Below are 21451 nucleotides of genomic sequence, written 5' to 3' on the forward strand. Positions count from 1 at the left end.
GCGCTTACTTCTATTTTGCTACAGATTCTAGGTGTTACTGAGACCTCTGACCAATATGGCCTAAAAAGCAGCCCAAGTAGTCAAATTATAAGTTGTTAACACTTCCAATTTTTGAAATCTTACAACGTATGAAAAAATAGCTGGAATTATTTCAAGAAGCTGGGCAGGGATGACCAGGGAAAAGATAAGTTTATAGAACTTCTTCCATCGTTTTAGAATTTGAATCCTCCGATAAATATTGCAGAAACTGAGGCTGACAAAGGAATCTCTTAATTATGGGATGGTTTCACTCAAACAAATTGTTGTGGTGGCTACCAACTTAGATGCCTGTAATAAATAACTGGGCAGATTCAGAGAAAATTGTCAGGAGCTGCTAATTATGATGATTATAGTGTTTCTAGGGTTAGAAGCAGCATGTCTCTGGTTCACATAACATGTTTAACCTGGTTACTAATTTAACATACATTATGTTGCCATAGTCTATGTAACACTGTAGTATGTCCTTGTCATACATCCCTTTTTTCCTGACTATAAATATTATTTTGCTTCCATCTTTACTGACAATTCCAATTCACCCAGGGTGTGTTAGATATATTTTCACATCCTAAGCATTTGTTTTATATACAGGGCATTTTTAAGTTTATGTTCACAGTGTGCTTTTTGTTATGTGAGCAAACTTGTCTGTTTTGCTCTTTAAAATGCATTTTCCTGCCATTTTGTTATATTTATTTTTGTAGAAACAGAAAAATGTAGAAATGACTCAAACCCGCCCCCCTGCCTTAGCAAAATGTGAGTATCCCAGAGACACAGCAACCATAACAAAAGAAACAGGAAGGAAGAATGGAAATCAAACTCCATCCAAAGAGACCTTGCCAAAAACTTGCTCATCTCTAGAACTGTTCTGAAATGCAAACTTGGCACCTGGATGTGTGCTCCAAGAGGAAGATTTGGAAGATAACTTCCAGAAATTAGAATTGCCAAAACTAGAAAATCCACCCAGGGTCTTCTCCTATGCGGTAGGTGGGATCCTTTATATTCGAGCAATATAAATCCCATCCAGGCCTGATCTGATTTCCCATCTCTGTGTGACTCTTTACTTCCCTCTAATGGCCAGCTCTGGTAAAACAGCTTTATTGTTTCAATGCAGAGTTGTGTGCATCAGCCCCACTTTAGAAGTTCCACCGACCCCTTGTTGCAATACTAGCATTGGGTCAAGTCACCTCTTCCTTGTTTTTCACATCAGCTTTAAATGTATTTACTTGCACGTTTAAAATATAGATTAAGAGAGAAAGATACTTATTCTTACAGGATGGGTAGAAAGAAAATGGCTACATAAAACAATGGGATGGACAAATATATTGTTATTAAAAACACCGTGATAAACAATCAATGTCAAGGGCCTAACTGGATTTTTGTCCTCAAACTGAAAATCACTGAGTGTATCTTAAGTGTGCAATTTCTCCTCAGTGACACATCTCCCCGCTCATTTTATTATTTTTTTCTTTCTTTCTTTGGCATATGCTTTGTGGTTTTTGTTAAATTAATCATTAGAAAAGAAGGGCAGGACCCAGGTTTCCAGTCAGAGTTGTATCTACTTCACATCTATTTCACTGAGCAAAATGCTCCAAGCAAGAGATGGTTCTCATTTTTATGCTGCTTTTCAAAATCAAGTCGTTGAAGCACAGAATTGCTATGTAAAATTTGGGAAATGCTTTTGATTTGAGTCTGCAAATATTTTGAAGTTAGCAGTTTAGACTAAGGAAGGTGGTTGGGGGGAGGTGCTTGAAAAGCTGCTAGTGAGAAAGAGGAATTTGGAGTTTCATTCGGCATGTTGGACTCTTCAAATATCACCCTATTAACTATAACTGTAATTCTGCAACCAAAGTAGTACAGAAATATGGCACTGATTACTAAGTTCAGATTTCTGAGAACCTCAACTTTCTAGATATTTTTCTTCCAGGAACAAGTTTCTCTTGCTTATGGCTGAGACAAAATACTTCCAAACAAACAAGCAAAGACAGCTGAAATCCCAAATGAAACTGTATAAAATGTATTGCAGGACTCTGCCTAAGTCTTTACTTCTGTCCATGACTAACAAAATAAGCAGCAGAGGATTATGCAAAATATAGAAAGCTATCCAGTTTGAAGAATTTATGCAAGTTACAGAATCCAGTTTTTCCTGGTACAATTTTTTTTAAAAAAAAGATTAATTCTCCAATTATATAAAGCATAATTATTCAAAATTTTTAGTCTTAAAGCTGTAACAAACAGCTTCTAAATTTAAACACACCCAACTGTGATCTTGCTGGATGACTGCACACTCCAAGGTCTGTAAAATGGGAACACTGACAGTCTATTTTAGAGGGCCTGATATAACAAGAAGATAGTTGATCCTGACAAATTCTGGAATTCTGGACAATGCCTCAAAAGCTAGCAATATTTTCAAGTGCAGGTCACTGCTGTGCAGTTTTGCATGATACCACAGGCGCCAAAGAACAGCAGAAGGAAAATCATCACAACCTTGAGTTTACCAAACCATATGAGATCCACAAAATTTCAGGCGAGAACACCCAACAGTTTGCATGAGAGAGCTTAATGCTCATGTGGCTCCATTTACATTTTTTGAATTAATTTTTGAATGTTATTTGGGGAACTGCAGATGCCATCTAGGGATACTGCAAACACCTGGTCCCTGTGGGGCAGTTCCCTGCTTAAAACTCAGTTCTCCATATTGGTCTTCCCAAACTGATGCCTTCTGGTGGGTAGATTACAACTTCTATCCCTTTTGTTGCCAGTGTGGCCACTGACTAGAAAGAAACCTAGAAAGTCTATGTCAGACTCAATTCCTGATGAACTCATGGCCACATGCAAGTAGTTTCCTTGGTGGCAGAACAGAAATTCCTTCTCGGATTTTTTTTTCAACTTCCCAGACTAGCTTACAGACCTGGGACTTCATCCTGGCCTCCTATCCAAGCACAAATCAGGTCCAACCCTACTTAGCTCTCTTTTAAAATCAAAGATGCTACATGATACCATCTGCTATGGTACGATCTGGGATAGTCATAGCCATACTCTACCAGACGTTGATAGTAAATTGTGGAAAGCTAACTATATGTCTTCAGATTCTGATATTGCTTTTGTCCCTGACAAGATTCTGTTCAAGCACTAAAGTAGGGAAAACTCATCCTTTCCAAGAGATCTGCCTCAAAGCAGCGTCTGATTCTTGATGGAAAGTGAGAAGGAACAAACAGTAGAGAATATTCCCTCACCTCCTGCCACTTGGCATATTTTCAACCCCCATGCAAATGCAACCACATATGGAAGGAGACAATGTGAGGATTAAGCCACTCTCCTTTTATGCATTTTGGCTAGAGGGAGAAGGTTTCATTGTATACAATCAACCTGCATCAGGACTGTAAATGCCCTTAAAAGATCATCATTATGTATGTATGCATGTATGTACTTTCTCCCCACAGTCATGCTGGGCAATCCCAGAGACCATGTTATTGCTCAGCAAAAGGGCAAGCAAACATAAGGCAACAGAGGTGGGGATCTGTAGCTGCCGCTGCTGCCGCCCTCCACAGAGAGGCACCCATAGTCAAGGAGAAGACGAACTCCGCTGTTTACTGCAGCTCTAACCCAGGATGGAGGCTAAACTCATGGACTCAGGCAATCTTCTGTGACCCCCTGAGCTGCCAGCTCAGCCAGCACATTGTCAAGGTAGTTAGGGTCTGGGTAGCCATGGCCTGAGACATTGGAGGTCATCTCTGTCTTGTGGTGGATCTCATTCCATACCACAGTGTTGCTTTCGCCTGTTGTGCTGGATGTTCCCACTGTGAAGATCAAGCGCCTTCTCCAAGCCACCTTTAAGAGTTCCAGCACCTGGTGAGAAAGGAAGGAAGCCAATATGAAGCTTTTCACGTTCCACAGGCAGAAGAGTCCAGTCTTTTGCGTGCCCAGTTGACTTTCTGAGATCTAAATTTTACTTCCATTCCAGGTGTAGAGTTGGAAGGTGCCCCGGAGGTCACCATATTGTGCACTTGGCTGAAATCTTAAATACAGGTAGTACTTGACTTACAACCATTAGTTTAACAATGGTTGAAAGTTATGACGGCTCAGGAAAAAATGCTTTACAACCTGTACTTGCACACTTATGACTGTTGTTCCACCCCTGCAGCCACGTGATTGCAGTTTGGGTGCTTGGCAACCGGCTCGCATTTACGACCAGTTGCAGTGTCCTGTGGTCACGTGATCGTGATTTTGCAACCATTTTTGCCGGTTTTCTGGCAAAAAAGTCCATTGGGGAAGTTGGATTTGCTTAACAACTGCGGTGATTTGCTTAACAACCCGTGAGTTGCTTAACAACCATTGTAAAAACGGTTGTAAAATCATGTCCAGTCACATGGTAAGTTGACTTACGACTGCAACGACTTACAACTGATATTCAGGTCCCAATTGTGGTCATAAGTGGAGGACTACCTGTAAAGTGTCCCCAACTTCTGCTTGAGCATATCTTGCAAAGGGAGACTCTCCACCTCCTCAGTGACTAGCACCACTGTTGAATTGTTCTTACTAAGTAAGAATTGTATTTAAGCTGGATTTTCAACCGTGAAAAATCCAGAATCTTTTTTTAAAAAATTGTAGTAAATAATCATTAATTGTCTTTGTGTAGTTATTGGGCAGAAAAAGGAGGATTGATTCCATGCTCTTTATTCTACTGCAACAGGTCAACGCACAGATCTCAGGATCACTGTACCTTTCGTCCCTTCTCATTATCAGGTAGGTAACAATACCGTGGGAACCCTCGTGCAGTGTATGGCAGCCCTGGGTTGGGATGCTCCGGGCCCTGCAAAGGTAAAGGCAAAGAACCTCTGTGCATGCAGATCCACTCATTCACACATCCTGGCTTGGAGCACACAACACCCTTAACTCAGTTGTTGAATTAATCGATTTTCTGGATTCACTTAATTAATTTGTTGAACCACAAACTAACAAAAAAGCAGGATCTGCACAACACATTAAGCCGTCAAAAGCAAACCGAGGTTAAAACTAAACTAGCTCAGCACGCTGTACAGAAAATGCTGATCAATTATTACTGGTTAAATACTGGAAAAACGTTTCAAACTCCCAGCTAGCCAAGTATCTTTCCCTTTGAATAGCAGTGGCTCTCCAAGGCCTGCAGCATCATCTGGGGCTTTCTGACTTCAAAGCTTCTGCTCTACCAGCAGGCCCCTCCCCTCAGGATAGGTTTTAGCCCATGTTCCATCCTCACCTGAATGCCTTTGTTGATACAGTATGCAATCTGTATTGATCCACAGTTCTCGTGCCCTGGAAGAGACTCTGAGAGCTGGTAAACATCCATCTTGCCACTGGGTTGTGTGCCTGTTTTCTCACCATAGATGGCCTTACAAGAGGGACACTGTAAACTGCCATCCTGATAGAATATAAAAAAATAAATTTTATAATGAATATAAAACAAGGCCTGAGCAAGACACCAATTTCTGGAAATCTCACACACACACCCCTTTTTAAAAAAAAGATCAGGGTTGCATAAAGCCTTGATTCCTGGGAGATTTAGTTTTAAGTTTCTCTTGAACCTATGATGGTGACAAAGATACATCCAGGAAAACTTGCAGTAGTTTCTAGAGCAGTGTTTCTCAACCGTGGCAACTTGAAGATATGTGGACTTCAACTCCCAGAAACCCTTGCTGGCTAGGGAATTCTGGGAGTTGAAGTTCACACGACTTAAAGTTGCTAAGGTTGAGAAACATTGTTCTAGACCAATTTAACAATCACGAGCTTCCAGGACTGCATCTTGACTGGTGGGTGCAGGAGTGGACCGAAACATGGGTGAAGGACTTCCAGGATAACATAGCTGGCTGGGGAATTCTGGGAGTTGAAGTCCACACATCTTCAAGCTGCCAAGGTTGAGAAACAGAGTTCTAGAGGATGCCGTTTCTGCATGCTATACTGCCTGTCCCTCACTTTCTTCAACACCACGTGCAGGATTAGATATATTCCAGGTTCTAAGCAGAGTGCGCAAATGTGGCGTTTGGTAACAAGCACAATACTCAGCCTTGTAAGAAATAAAAATTTCCTTAAACAAAAACAAGCCTTTAAGAACTGCCTTATGGATCAGACTGAGATACCTTTCCCAACTCCTCATTTTTGGAGGAACAAATGAGCAATGTTTTAGCCAAGCATTCATTTGGTTTTGAGTAAGGTACAGAAAGATACCTTCAACAGGCTCAGTAGGACATGAAGGTGACAGCTCCCCTTGAATGCAGAGGGATCCTGCATCTCAGAATGAAAACTGAGCTTACCTCAAGTGAACAATTTAACAAATATTTAATGGGAATTGACTGGTTGGTTATCCTGAGAATTGTCATACCGACATATCCAGGAAGGCCCAGGCTAGGGAAACCTGGTTTATAATCTTGCTAAAGAGTTCACCTCTTTCATTAATTGGATGCCCACAAAATGCTGTCTGTCCTTGGCAGACTATGGCTGCTTTCCTACTTGCTACTCTATAAAAGCAAAGCCAGCACATCTTGATGAGGATGTTTCACAGACAAGAAGTGGTAGAAAAGGCTTACCTAGGCACCTTTGCATCCATTCATCTATAAAATATCCTTTCCCCTCCAACCTGAAGGAGCACCTGTTCCCACACCAGCCTGCCTATTGATTCAGACTCCCTACTATAGCTCCTCTTACTTTAATACGAGTGGCGACATGAGCCCCCCACCCCCCAAAGCCCTAAAGAGCACTTTTCTGGTTGAGGCTGCTTATACAATCCTTTCCCAAAAGTGGTGTGCCTGACACTGACCTTAAATCTTTTGCTTTTTATTTTGCCCACTCTGAGCATCCGTTGGTACTTCATATTATTCTTTTAATGCAGTGGCTTTATTACACATTTTGTTTTATGATAAAGCTATTTTTTAAATTTTTCACTGCCATATGGCTATAGGAACAACATACTAATGCTTTTGATTCTGGTGAAATGCTCCAGCCCCAAGGCCACAGCATGAAGCATTACACAAAGGAGAATTTTCTGCCTCCCTCTGATGCCTGCAGGAAGTCTGGCAGAATAGGTTAGTCTTTGATGCTTGCTTCAATGATCACCCAAATTAAGCTTCTGATCATCCCAGGTTTGTTTCTGGATTCCACTGCTCCATAATCTCATAAGAAGGAAGCTACCCAAGGCAGACTGCCAAGTTTATTATCCGGTGAGGTTGGCTATTGTTGCATCCACACATGGTGCTGAGAAGCAAGCAAGCAACAGCCAATCCCTCCCTCCCCACTTGCTGTACCTTGTTGCCACTGGTATACATGGCCAGCACACAAAGTAGGTGAAAGGCATGGGTGCATTTGGCCAGCCTCCCCACACTTCCAGGTTGGATTGTCTTGCTCTCACTGGTATCGCTGTACCCTGAAGGGGCACCCAATTTTTCCATGCAGATGATGCAGTCCTGGAAAACAAACAGCTCGGTCACATTTCTACTTCAGGCAATGGAAAGCAACACAATCACCACCACCGGTCCTCCTCTTCCAGATAGGGATCTTGTTATCTATTCCACTAAATAGCAAAGAGGACTAGATGTCATTTCGCTTTAGCAGAGAAGAAGCGCTTAATCTCTTCCCCATGGAAAATTTTCCCCCTTCAAATTCAAATCCCCCAGCTGCTTTGTCTCTCTGTAGGCTTTTAGCTGTACATCTTCGTGTGCAAGCAAAAATGTCTCAAAACCTAAGGGCAGGATGCTTCTCTGCTCTTTCTGTATAGACAGATGACATAGCTGGAAAAGTTTTGCTCAAAGGACTGTAAAGTCTGCTTGTGAAAGGAAGAATTGGCAGGCACAATTGCCACTTGAGGAGTGACATGTTTTTTTAAAAAATCAAACATTCCCCTAGACCAGTGTTTCTCAACCTCAGCGACTTTAAGACATGTGGACTTCAGCTCCCAGAATTCCCCAGCCAGCCACGGGAGTTGAAATCCACACGCCTTAAAGTTGCCAAGGTTGAGAAACACTGCCCTAGACCCAACTCCACTTCTGATTTTACAGGCATATCCAGGTAGTTAACAACAATGCAGATATGATTCACCAGTACCTTCTTCCTGGAATTTTTTTCAACGTTCAGTCATGCCTAATATCATAGGATTTCCGGGTGGTCTTTCATCCAAATACCAATGAGGTCCAACTATAATGACCTCTCTGAGGTCAGCCAAGGATATTTTGGTATGGCCATCTCCTGTGACAGGTGAAGCTTTCCATGTGTCTCATGCCAGATCAAATTTACAGATGAACCCTTTCCAGCAACGCCATCTTCTCAGATACAAATTTGTGTTGACTGGGTAGGTGGTGGGAATTAACCCGTGTGTGTTGTGTTCAAAGACAGCATCACACATTGATTAAAGACAGGTAACAATGCAGCATGGAAAGAGTCCAACAGGAATCACCATATACTATCTGGGGCATGTGAAAGGTGAAAGGTCCCCTGTGCAAGCACCGAGCCATGTCTGACTCTTTGGGGGGACGCCGCTGTCGCAACTTTTTCTTGGGAGACTGGAGCGGGGTGGTTTGTCATTGCCTTCCCCGGCAAGCTTGGTACTCATTTTACCGACCTTGGAAGGCTTTGTCGACTTGAGCTGGCTACCCGAGAATTTGGCTTCTGCTGGGATTGAACTCAGGTCGTGGGGAGAGTTTTCAGTTGCAATACTGCCGCCTGTGATTTGTTGTAATCATTTGTTGGGTAAGCCACAGTTGCTATAGTGGACTCACCCCAAATGAAACAAAGCACATTATAACTTAGCATAATGTATGAAGCCTGCTGGGACTGGAGAAGACCCTTTGCCTCAAACTGGAAAGAATCTGCACCAGTTGAAACACAAGATGCTGGGCTAAATGGACTCATGGAATAACTAGAACAAAGTAGGCTCATGTGTTCATCAATCGAGAGTCAGAAAGCCTCCTGAATTTTAGGAGAGTTTATGAGCAGTCCAAGTTGCCTTCTGCTTCAAAAGCCCTTCCAGGTTAAGCACGCTTAGGATTTCACCAGCTTTTCAGACTACGAACTTAAGCTTTTTGATGACTTACTGGACTATGTTCCCTGGAATGGCTCCAGTCAAAACAAATTTGATTTACATTTAATTAAAAATGAGCACTATTAATATGATTAATTACGCTTTTTCTGTCATATTACAACATGGCTGGAAAACACTGGAAGGGTGAGGGTGACAGATTGTGCACACTGGCATACAGTATGTGGTCCAGAAGACCCAATCTCATCAATGATAACTGGCAAAACCCAATGAAAAGATGAAATCATGTTGACTGTCCCATGTGCAAATAAAGGGGAACACAAGCTGAACGATATAACACCCCTATTGTTGCCAGCAGAGTCAATGTTGTATTTATTTATTTATCAAATTTATATGGCCACCCATCTCACGAAAAGTGACTCTGGACAGCGTACAACAAACCTCTAAAACAGTTAATACATAAAAAACAATTATTATTAAAAAGTTTAAAAAATCACAAGGGCTAAGAGAGAACAGCAGATGTATGGGTTGAGGATGATGAGAACTGTAATCAACACATATGAAGGTGCCAGATTGGCAAAGGAAGGTTTCCATGGCCTGTTTGGCAATGGTCGTGAGCATCTCTTCCACATACCTCATCAACTGGGGGTGTCTTCAGCTCCTCCAAATACTTCTTCACAACCTCTTCTGGATTGCTCCTGCCATCTGAAGAAAGAGAGAGAAAGAGAGAGAGAGAGAGAGAGAGATCCCAGAGGGAGATATTATTCTGCACTAAGGCACTATGAGGGAAAGAAGATGAAGGGGAGTAGCAGGAGGCACAGGCAAGTTAGGATGGCAGCCAAAGAAAAAGGGAGAGATGCTTCCAGAACATTAATCCAGCACAGTCATTCCCGAGTGGCTGATTTGAAAGCAGCCACGGATTTAATGGTAGACAAGAAAGGAATAGGGCTATTCCTACTGCTGCAGAGGCAAAGGTATCTACGGGCAGGAAAAGAAGAAGAACAGGAAGACAGACAGACAACGGCTGGGGATGCTTTGGAGGCAAAACCAACTTCAAAGTTTAACTCTATTTTATTTCCAAACAATACAATAATCTAGAGCAGGGTTTCTCAACAAGGGTTCCCTGGCACCCCAGGGTTCCCCGAGGTCACTAGGGGTTCCCTGGGAGATCACGATTCATTTCAAACATTATTTCAAATTCAGGCAACTTCACATTGAAGAGGTAAGTTTCATTCCTCATTTTTAGTTTAAGAACACTGTGAGTGCATATATATATATAGGCCTACACATGGAACAGATATAATAATTTTGTCACTTCTGGCCTATATTTGAGCCTGAATGTGCAGGGGTTCCCCGAGGCCTGAAAAATATTTCAAGGGTTCCTCCAGGGTCAAAAAGTTGAGGAAGGCTGATCTAGAACAATGTTTCTCCACCCCAGCTACTTTAAGAGGTATGGACTTCAACTCCCAGAATTCCCCAGCCTGGCTGGGGGAAGTCCACACCTCTCCAAGTGGAGAAACACTGATATAGAACATTTCAGCTGAAGAGGCTTTGAAAAAGTTTTACCTGATGTGATCTTTCCCTCCTTAAAGAAAATCTACAAGGCCAGAGATCCAGGTGCTTTTTTTTTTAAGTTCATCTACTGGAATTTGTATACTCATAAAAGAGCACTTCTGTACATGTGCCAACTATCCTATTCGTTTCAGAGAATGGATGAAGTTACATGTGAAGCTATCCTGGGTCTACTGTGTTAAAGAGCAAGGAAGGGATCTAAGGGATAATGGCTTTCTCAACAACAGAGTGATCTGAGAGTCAAGATCACTCCTTCCAAACACACAAGTGTAATTTGGGCTCGAGGAACACATCAGAGAGAGCATCCATGCCTATGTAATACATGTGATTTGAAATCTATTGAAGAACAGTATAAACATGCTACCATTAGTAATTGGGGGATGCAGAATTTTGAGGTGAAAAACATAATAATCCTAAAATAAGTTTAAGAAACTAACAGACCCAAGGATGAAAAAGAATATCTTCAATCCACCTATGTAAATCTCCTGGTCCTGCCACTCTACATTATGTTCTGCACACAGATGTTTCAATGAGTGCTGAAAACCAACCTTATGTCGGGTACTTGGTAGAAGTGATCGGCTGGCTTTATTTATTTATTTGTCTGTTTATTTTAAATGTATTGGCCGCCCAACTCCAGTGGTCTCTGGGCGACGTACAAAACTAAAAAAAACAACAAACCATAAAAACAGCAAGAAACATTAATGGTTAATGGCTCTGAGTTAAATCTTGCAAGATCTGAGTGCTTCCGTGTGTTTATGCATTTTTAAAAAGAATTTAAAAGAAATAAGGGTAATGTAACAGCATAATAACCTCTGACACCAAAACATGAAAGTAATCAAAGTAAAACCCTATAACCTATTCTTAAAGGTATAAACAGGTTTGTACTCAGTTTCCACCAAACTCATACAAAGAGGGAGAAGTTGAGTAAAAGATATGACCATGTTCCCTAAGAAAAACAGTATTAAGGGATATGATACTAGCATCCAGTTTGATGCTAAAGGTAAAGGTAAAGGTTTCCCTCGACGTAAAGTCCAGTCGAATCCGACTCTAGGGGGCGGTGCTCATCTCCGTTTCTAAGCCTTGGAGCCGGCGTTGTCCCTAAGGACCCGTCCGTGGTCATGTGGCCGGCATGACTCACAGAACGCCGTTACCTTCCCGCCGAAGCGGTACCTATTGATCTACTCACATTTGCATGTTTTCGAACTGCTAGGTGAGCAGGAGCTGGGACGAGCAACGGGAGCTCACCCCGCCGCGCGGTTTCGAACCGCCGACCTTCCGATCGGCAGCTCAGCGGAAATATAAATGTTTTAGATGTCTTTAAAAAAACTGGAAGCTTTCCAGCAGTTATTAGAACGACAGATCTCAACGAAGTAATATTACAATGCAGTTCCGAGTATTGTGAGAACAAGTGGCTTTTTCTTTCCGTAGCTGGCCTGATATTAATTAGTAAAAACACACACTTATCTCTGGCCTTAGAGACAGGGGTGAGAAATTGGTTTTTCATATTAATTAAGCTGATCATGCATAGTTTTCTGTTGGGGGAGCTGGAAGGAGGAAGAATACAACCACCTTGCTTCTTGGAGCACTCCATAGATCAGGCCATGAATGCTAAAACCAAGGACACTTATGTGATAGCAGAAGACCTGCAGAAGAACAACCTCCAGCAAGCTAGAGGGATTCTTTCAAGTGCAAAATGGATCCCAACCTGTGATTCAGGGAGGACTAGCAGTCTGTATGGGTTTCACAGGTGGACTCCAGTGTGGTCATCTGCCGTGAAAAAAAATATCGAAGGGCTGAAATGCAGAAGCCTTGCATTCTTACCTGAAATCTTGGGAAAGTTTGGACATTTACTTATAAATAATAATTCTGTTTAATTTTGGGGTCCTCTGGATGCCATCTGGGGGTGACTGCATGTATATGTTCCACGCTGCCCAGAGGCACTGTGCTGCTGTCCCCTGGCTTATGTGACAGTTTCCAAAATCCTTTCATTACAACACAGTGGTTTGCATACAGGAAAAGGTAAGGATCTGCTAAGTGTGTAAACACAGCCTAAGAGGTGGAAATGAGGATGGGAAGAACACAATGCGCTCTTCCACGAACACACTCCCCCACAACTTATTCTCATAGAAAATAAAATGCCAATACAACTGTGATGAAATAGTAGACTACTTGCCTTCTACCAATGTGGAAAAACGTTTTAACTCGACACTTTTGTATAAGGAAAGAAGAGCAGAAAACTAAGGGAACTTGGGAAGAAAGAAGAGGTAAGAGGAAGCCGACATTTGAGAAAGGAAGGGCTGGGACATTGATGGCCCTTGTGACAAACTAAATTATCATTATGTGAACAAACACAGAGTTCTGTATCTCTAAATTTGATACCTCATATTATCTATTCAATAAAGTTATTAAATAAAGTTTTTAACTCTTTAGGAACAACTGGTGACCTGAGTAAATGAGAGATAGAATATAACACCCCCCCAACCCATCCCCCACTTGCCACGCCAAGCCATCAGGAAGAGAGCTGGTAAGAGGGAAGATTAACACCAGTGCAAGAACTTTAAATTGATTAGTTTGGAGTGGTGGCAGCCTGACTCTAAACCATATTTCCAAAATGAAATTACACTTCTGACCAATAAATCCAGTTTTACCACAGTGCCGGCCATAATTTCAGAAGTTGGTGCTTTCCAAAAATCAGAGACTCACAGGGCCTGTTAGTACCTTTCTTCCAATACAGAAACTATTTTATTACAGCTGCTTGTGTAAACCATTAATATACATCCATCTAGTTTTAATCTCTCCAAGCAACTCTGACTCTTTTGGTGCTCCTTCCTCCCTTCCCTTCCGTAGCCAACCAAAAGCATCTGACACACTCACAAGCAGCTACCTTGTTAGCTTCTTCCATCATTGTTTCCTTGCAACTGGTATTTTAAGGCATTACTATCCCCAACTGGGAGGTAACATCAGGTATTCAGAACTGATAGCCCTTGAGCACAGCTGATCTCCATGAATTTATTCAATCCCTAAAGGCACTCAAGTTAGCAGCTATCTCCGTGGGTTGTATAAGGAATCCACAGGTTAATTAATGCACTATGTAAGGAAGCGTATAAATCATATAAAGATGATTCTGGAAGACTGGTTAAAATTATTTTTAATTTAAGATTTTAAATAAGAAAAATTAAAATTGTAAATTAAAAAATTATTTTGCATGATACAAAGCAAGTTTTGTTGGTTTTGTTGTTTATTAGATCATTTTAGCCTGGGCTGTCTGTTTGATTTAATGTTTTTTCTAGTTTTGTACACCTCCCAGAGTTGAATGGCCAATAATTTTAAAAAACAAATACATAATAAATTGCAGTCTTTCCAAAATCATCTTTATATCCAAAAATGGCTCTGAGCCCCACTGGCCCCATAAGCTTTCTTAGAAAATCAAATATATAGGTGTATACAAATCAGTGCTTTGTTTTGATTTAAAGTAGACCTAACTTGGGGAGAAAAAAATAAAGATAAGCAGTAACAGTATTGGGCATCATCTAGGTGAGGGAGCTCAATGAGGTGGCAGAACAAATTTGAGCGTTTCTACAGATTTACTCAGAGATTTACTTCCAATGGGTTCGAAGGGCTTACTCTCAAGAAAGAAGACACAGAATTGCTGCCGAAACCTGTATATGCAGCTACTTGATGGAGAGGTAGTAACTTTTTGGTTGGACACAAAATTAAATAAAAATTGAGCACAGTTCTTAGGCAGAAGAATGAATTTGATTATGCTGCCTTCAGACATGAAGTACAAATGAAACTCCCCTTTCTTACCAATTTTAAAGCTATATTTATTAAAAAAAACTTAAAAGGAGGTAAACTTGACAGTTTCATTTTTTCATCCCCAGAGTAACAAGTCACTTTAAAGAACATTTGCCAAGACTGATAGCTTCAGTGATTTGTCACTTAACAGTCCACCCAAATTAACTCATCATATAGCCTTATGATCTTTTAAAATTTGGTTCATGTGTATGCATGCCTGATAATATTTTTTAACCATCAGTTGCAAAACCGAAAAACATTTTAATATCGGATATAACCAGTACTTATTATTACATCTTTTAGTTGTCTACTGAAGACCCCTTTCTTCACCAATGCATTCCACGTACAAATGTTGGATGAATAATTTACTCCTCCTTTCCCCCACTTTTTAAATATTTCCCCATTACTTTTACAATTCTACTTTAATCATTTTACTGCAAGCTACTTTAAGGTGCAACTGTATGGAAGAGATATACAAATAAATAAGTGACATGAATAATTTGATAAGATGCAATGTGAATGTCCATTGGTCTAAGTACAGGTAGTCCTTGGTTAATGATGGCAACTGGAACCGGAACTGCCATTGCTAAGCAACGCACATCACGTGACAGCGTCGCTTAGCAATGGCAATTCTGGCACTCCCAGCTGCCGTTTAGCGAGGATGTCATGTGATTGCCATTTGCAACTTCCTGCTGGCTTCCCCATCGATTTGGCTTGTCGGAAGCTGGCAAAGAAGGTCACAAATGGCGACCACGTGACTGTGGGATGCTGCAATGCCATAATCACGAGCCAGGTGCCTGGATCACAATCACATGACTGAGGGGAAGCTGGGGCAGCCAGAACTCCAAGGACCGGTTGCAAGCACCACTCATTCAGTGCCGTCGCAGGTTTGAACATCCCAAGTTTCCCCTTACCATATTTCTCAGTTTAGCATGAGAACCCTTGCCACAGCTGGCTTCTCTCTGTGGTTATGTGGGTGGCCTTCTGAACTGCTAAAATGATCGTGCAGATGCTGAAAAACAAGACCCACAAAGCAGAAGCTTATAAGGCAGAGCTGTGGCAAGATCCTTAGGCAAAAGGAAAGCTAATCCTTAGTGGGAAGGGTAACCAAAGCCATTTCATCAAACCGTTTCTGGGAGAAGTCAGAAAATAAGAAAAAGGAAACGCAAGGCAGAAAAGAGGAGGCAAAGGTAGCAGCAGCAGCAGCAGCAACTGAAAAAGATGACTCCCGGGGAGTCCAAGCAAGTGAGAGCTACCTTTGGTGACCACTCTCCTCCTTTCCTTAAGTGAGCAGAGTTTTTTAGAGGCTCTATGGGTTCGGGCAGGCTGAGGCGCTTGGGTGAGGTGCACAGGAAATCCAGGGACTGACATCAGAAAGGCCATCATGCCTACAAGGGACATGAGACAGTCATGCACAGGGGCAGGTAAGGGAGAAGGGGTGGAAAGAAAATTTGCATCATACCATTTGTAAGATCAAAAAGAAACCCACCACTTTTGTTTCAAGAACCTGATCCAATGCTCATTTCAAAAACAAGTGACAAAGTAAACCCCAAGGAAAGCAAGCAATACATTATGGGGATGGTGGTGGGTGGTTTTGGGATAAGGAAACACAGATGCTGTGAAAAACTTCTTCCTTTCTTGAATTTGGAAGAGGCCAGGATGGGGGCCAAGCAGCACAAGCACCTGCCTGCTTCAGAAGAGCATTTCAGCTCTCTTCTTTCTGCTGGAGGAAGACAGAGAAGGCTTCCGTGTTCTAAATGGAATTAAAGCTCCCCATAAATATAAAGTTCTGGAACTGTAGCCAAAATCTGCTTGACTTCCATGGTGCTGCGTTGACAGCACATGAGACAAAGACATGATAACATGAAGCAGGCCAGTATGCAATGTGGGAAAGCAAAAACAAACTGTGGACCCACAAATGCATACAACAGGTTTCCATTTTCCCCCTTATGCCGCATGTTACTCTCAAACATTTTTGTGACTCCTAAAACCTGCTCAAAATTGCTAGTGCATTTTCCTGTCATTTTAAGCCCATGTGAGAAACTGCTGCGTCAGCTCTCAAAGTGACATAACGCAGTTTGAACAAAAATAGCTCTAAAGTCCTCCAGAAAAGCAGCAACGGACCCCCAAATCCTGTTCCTGCTCTACCCATTGCAGCCTTTCCCCTGCCAAAAATGCTCAGGTTTCCCCATCACCAAAAGATTGCCTATCCCTGCGATAAACTATGTTTTTATAATTATGGTTTGTTGACTGAATTACAACAAACCACAGACTTTTGTCATATTACATGCTAAGTGCAACCAATTCATCAGAGCATGTCCTTTAGCCATGAACAAGCCAGTAGCACAGAAATACATAGGGGAGGCTGCAAAACCAAACAAACACCAACCTTCTTTTAGACTTCTGAGATGCAGCCCCACGTGCACTTCTGGTGCCTAGTCTCTGCCCCTTTGCAATTTATTTTATTCATTTATTCAATCCGCAACCTGCACACACACTAGTGGATGCCCTATAGTACAGTGAGCAATACTATACAGATATAGTTCTTCTAAATTGCTGACCTAAGGCTATACATGAGCTTCTTTTTTACGTGGAAGTGCAAAAAAAGCATGGAATTCAGCTCCTGCACAGAACCCAGCTTCCCAGGAATCTCACTTTTCTTTCAAAATGTTTGTTATCTTTGTGGGTGTGAAGATACTATGAAAGCACCTGGGCACTATCTACAACCACTGCAGAAACCCGGAGTGGGAGCTGAGGAAGGTTCCCAAGGACCCAGGCCATGGCTACAATTACCTCAACTACTCTTTGGCCTTCTCTGTTTCTTGTGCTCAGAAGTCAACCTTCGCTTCTATAATTGCAATATTCCTTCATGTGAAAGTAATATAGCATGCAGAATGAAAGTGAGCGAACTGGGTTAAAATAATTTCTGGTCATATCATTAAAAAGATTCTATTGCTTCTGTGGACCTTGTTTTAAAAACCTATGAATGTGAGAAGCACTCTAATACAGAGTTAAAAAGAGCACCCCCTGGACTTCTAAGAGGCATTAGTCCCCTTTAAATGAAGTGTTTTTTGGGAGGAAGAGGGGCACCAGAGCTATTATATGGTAGAGCCTAACATCGGAAAAGTTTGTCAATCCTTGCCATATGATTTGATCAGATGAAAGATCCTGCAGACAGAATACTAGGCACATAGTGATCCCATGATCCTGTTTCTATTCTCCTTGACATATGGTTGACTGAAGCCCCATGCTTGTGAGAAAGGGAGACAAATGGCCTTCTCTGTACCCTCTTAATTGCAAAAAGCTCATTCATATGTATAAAGCTGCCCTGGTTGCTGAGAGAACCAGAGCAGGACATAATCTGTTGTATATGCTGCAACAAAGAAAATCAGCCTGGAGACAGTACTGCTGGGTTAAATGCAAACTTCCTTAGATGCTGCAGTCTGCACTCTGCATAAAAAAAAAAATCAGACTGGGACAAGAACAGTTTAATTTTGTAACCCCCATGTGCTATTAATTGTAATTTGAATACAGTAATTCATTACATCAGTACTATTTTGCCTAGAGAGAAGGCAAACTGCTGCCTGCTTCCCTGTAGACTCTGAATATTCTATTCAGGCACCACTCCAGTTTCTCTCACAAAGGATTGCCCTCAGCCCTAAAAACCATCAACATGCTCTTTAAAATATGAATTCCAAGATTCCTAGGATGCTGGTTTATTACCACATACTAAATTTCCAAAAAGCCCCAATCACAAAGACCTTTATCATGATATGGCAATTTAAAACAATTGGTAGAATGGCTTTATCAGCTTCCAAATCAGCCCACGTAGGAACACCTGAGTTGCACAAGACTGAGAGCCAGAGGTGCAATCAGACAGATTGGCATTCTGCATATTCATATGCTAAGTGGGGAGAGCTGTAAGAACAGGCAGCAACCTTGATTTTATCTGCTTTTACATGGGATTTCCAATTGTAAAAGACCTAGGGGTGGCATTCTTAGGCGTATCATCTCCCATTTCTGAAATCTAAAACATTAAACCTAAAAACAGAACCCATTCCCTATATTATTAATTATCAAATGGTTGGATAGCCATTTGTCTGGGATGGTCTGAAGATTCTTAACCTGATCAGAGGGTTGGATTAGACAACCTCCAAGGTACCTTCCAATCCTAGGGATCCACTCCCCAAACTTTTATACCACTCACCTCGAACAGCAAGGGTGGGGGTGGAATTAACTCAGTGACATACAAGAAGGCTCAGTGACAAAAAATAAGGCTTCTCTGCATCAGGAAGACATTTCATCAAAACAGGAGAAAAAGGGGACCATCAGCAATAAAAGCAGAAAAAGACAAAAAAAAAGTAGCCGTACAACCCCCATTTTTAATGTTAATATTTACTCCAAATTATGGGATTTCTCATAATAAAGGCAGACTCTAGCTACAGTGAAAAGTGCATTAAAAAAACATAACCACTATGAGAAGATTTGCAGAAATTATGGCACATAGCTTCTCTCTTGAGCATCTGACAAGGACATAAAAAAATGAAATACATGCAGGAGCTCAAAACAGGAAAAACAAGGCAAATAGACCAAGGGCCAGAAACATCCTTTCATCACAATCATCACCAGCACTTTGGCCATGTGATTCTTGCTATGTAAAGACAAAAGGATTCCACAGACTGAAAGAAGTCTCTCCATAAGGATTTGTACATACTTGACTCAGGATTTTCTAATATTAGAAAATCCTTTGGTTGCAGAAGGTCCCAGATTAGGTAACTCTAATTAAAAAGCCAGGAGCAGGAAATGCAAATCCCGAGCAAACAGATAAGAGTGTTGTGCTTTTGCTTCACACTTCTGTACTGTGTCAACTGTCAGTGTGCAATAGAGTGTTGTGTGCAAATGCTATGTTCAGTCCCCAGAGATTCCACTTAAAGGACTCGGAAAGATCCTTCCTAAAACAAAACTGTGGTGGGAAAAGCTAATGTGCTGCTTTAGTATAAGCAACTGGATGTGTGATTTATATACCCAGGAAGAAGTTGCTGACTGGGTACCACAGTTCAGTTGTAGAGCGGATGTCCTGCAGTATCAGTTCCTAGATAACTCCCAGAAGAGCTAAAGAAAAACACCTCTAACTAGATGAGGACCAGTAAGAGCAGATAAAAGATTATGGTCTGACTCCTGTATATTGCAGACTGGCAAATCCAAAGGTCAGAGAATGGGGATGTCTAGTAAAGGCAGAATGTTGGAAATGCAGAAACTCTTAGAAAATGGGATTCACCTAAGCTGAAGTCACTTTAAAGACTTCACCTCAGGTGAATCATCGCCTGTAAATGATAGTCAGCATCTTTATCCCAGGAGGGCTAGGTGGTGTGCCAGACCAACTGGTAAATTACAGATAGGTCAGATTTTGAACCAGGCCTACTAGTTCCCTGAGTAAAACACTGAAGGGGGTGTGTGGAGTGGAAAAAAGATGGAGGCTGTTACCTGCCAGAGCTTCATTCACTTTGCTGGGTCTGGGCATGGTCACTGGTAACTTTGGTACACTGAGGAAACAAAAGAAAATAAAAGTTTTGGAAAGGATATCAGGGCAAGCACAGAGAATCAGGACAGAATTGGATGCTGAGAATTATACACACAGTGCTAAAAAAAAAAAGGTTCTTTATTGAGGCAATACAAGTTTTGTCCCAAGGCTGGCTGAATTCTGTAATAGGCAGAAATTAGGAAGAGTTCACCTATTTATTGCACAAGTTTTACTACCATAACTAATTTAGCCTGAATGAGAAACTTGAGGTTTTATGGGGGTGGGAATGGAGTGGCCCACAAACAAGATATGGAGCAGGGTTTCTCAACCTTGGCAACTTTAAGATGTCTGGACTTCAACTTCCAGAATTCCCCAGCCAGCATGCTATCAGCATGCATATCAGTGAAACACTGATATGGAGGATTAGGCCCCACTGATCACCATGAGTGGTCTCCAAACCCTCCTCCCCAAATCCTGCTGAGCCCTTCCAGCAGCTCCCAGAGAAAACTGACCAAATATCCTGCACCAGCCACTTTACCCCAGAGAAAACCTCTCTGCCACGGATTTCCCAGGAAAGGGATGAAATGGAACTTTCCTCTGCTCCTTCTATAGTCTGACTATGCTGAAAAGGCCCAAAATGAGAACCCCTGATAAGAATGTTAAAGCTTTGCTATGAAAAGCAAGGTCAGAGACCTGGAAAAGGAAAGGAATGAGCCAATGCTTTCTGAGAAAGTTGATCTCAGCCAGCCACTCTGCACCCAGCATATCTCACAACACACACACAAACAGCAGTTTCCAGTCCATAAAACGTCATCTAGGGGACTCCTTCCCTGACCCTGGCTTGCTATCCAAATTCATTCATTCATTTCTATTGCTGCTTTTAATTCTTACCTGGCTTCAGCCATCCTCTCAGAAACTTTGCGGGGGGTGGGGAGTACCAAGAGGGAAAGAGGAGAAAGAGAAGGCACAAGAAAAAATGGCGACAACCCTCCTTCCTTTAAAAGCCCACTTGAGAGGGAAAATCCGCCCTCCTGATTGGCTAATCAGTGTTCGACTTTCCTGGTTTGGGTTGTCTCCACCCATTACCTGGATGGGCAAGGCTGCTGGCTTTCTTTTCTTTTAACTATTTCAGGGTCTGCCTGAACCTCCTGAAAGGAAATTCCCCTATATTTACTCCAGGAGGGCATCAAGGCATTGAGAAGTCTATCCAGCTACTTTTCAACTTGGAGATTTTCAGCCAATATTGGATAACCTACTTGGGGAATAGCAATCTGCTTTTAAAAAGCATAAAACAGAAAGAGGTTCAGCTCTGAGCCCATTCCATTTCCATATAGATTTCATTTCCCAACATGTGCTAGTCACATCCTAACTTAAAGCAGTATCCCACCCAAGATGGCGAAAGAGTGATAGCTCATTAAATGTTCTATTTATTTTAGTTCTTTTATCTAATTTTAATCAAGTACTTTTAGTACTTTTCTGGGTTTTACTCAATTCCTCATCTCCCTTTTATTTTTATTGTTTAGTAA

General features: G+C 41.7%; 1 protein-coding gene across 2 annotated transcripts in view; it reads right to left on the reverse strand.

Moving 5' to 3' along the window:
• Positions 1-2034: 2034 nt before the first annotated feature.
• Positions 2035-21451, reverse strand: part of DTX2 (deltex E3 ubiquitin ligase 2) — a 39685-nt gene continuing 20268 nt past the window's right edge. The window contains exons 4-10 of one of the 2 annotated variants that reach the window (XM_063298170.1): positions 19889-19947; positions 15661-15792; positions 9672-9742; positions 7311-7469; positions 5273-5434; positions 4757-4846; positions 2035-3882 (exon numbers count right to left, since the gene is read on the reverse strand). In XM_063298170.1, the coding sequence (XP_063154240.1) occupies positions 3658-3882; positions 4757-4846; positions 5273-5434; positions 7311-7469; positions 9672-9742; positions 15661-15792; positions 19889-19947 (898 nt within the window). In that variant the 3' untranslated portion in view covers positions 2035-3657. The remainder of the gene's footprint in view (positions 3883-4756; positions 4847-5272; positions 5435-7310; positions 7470-9671; positions 9743-15660; positions 15793-19888; positions 19948-21451) is intronic. The other variant, XM_063298180.1, reaches the window with a different exon arrangement.

The sequence above is a fragment of the Candoia aspera genome, chromosome 1, assembly GCF_035149785.1.
Source record: "Candoia aspera isolate rCanAsp1 chromosome 1, rCanAsp1.hap2, whole genome shotgun sequence".
NCBI lineage: Eukaryota > Metazoa > Chordata > Lepidosauria > Squamata > Boidae > Candoia > Candoia aspera.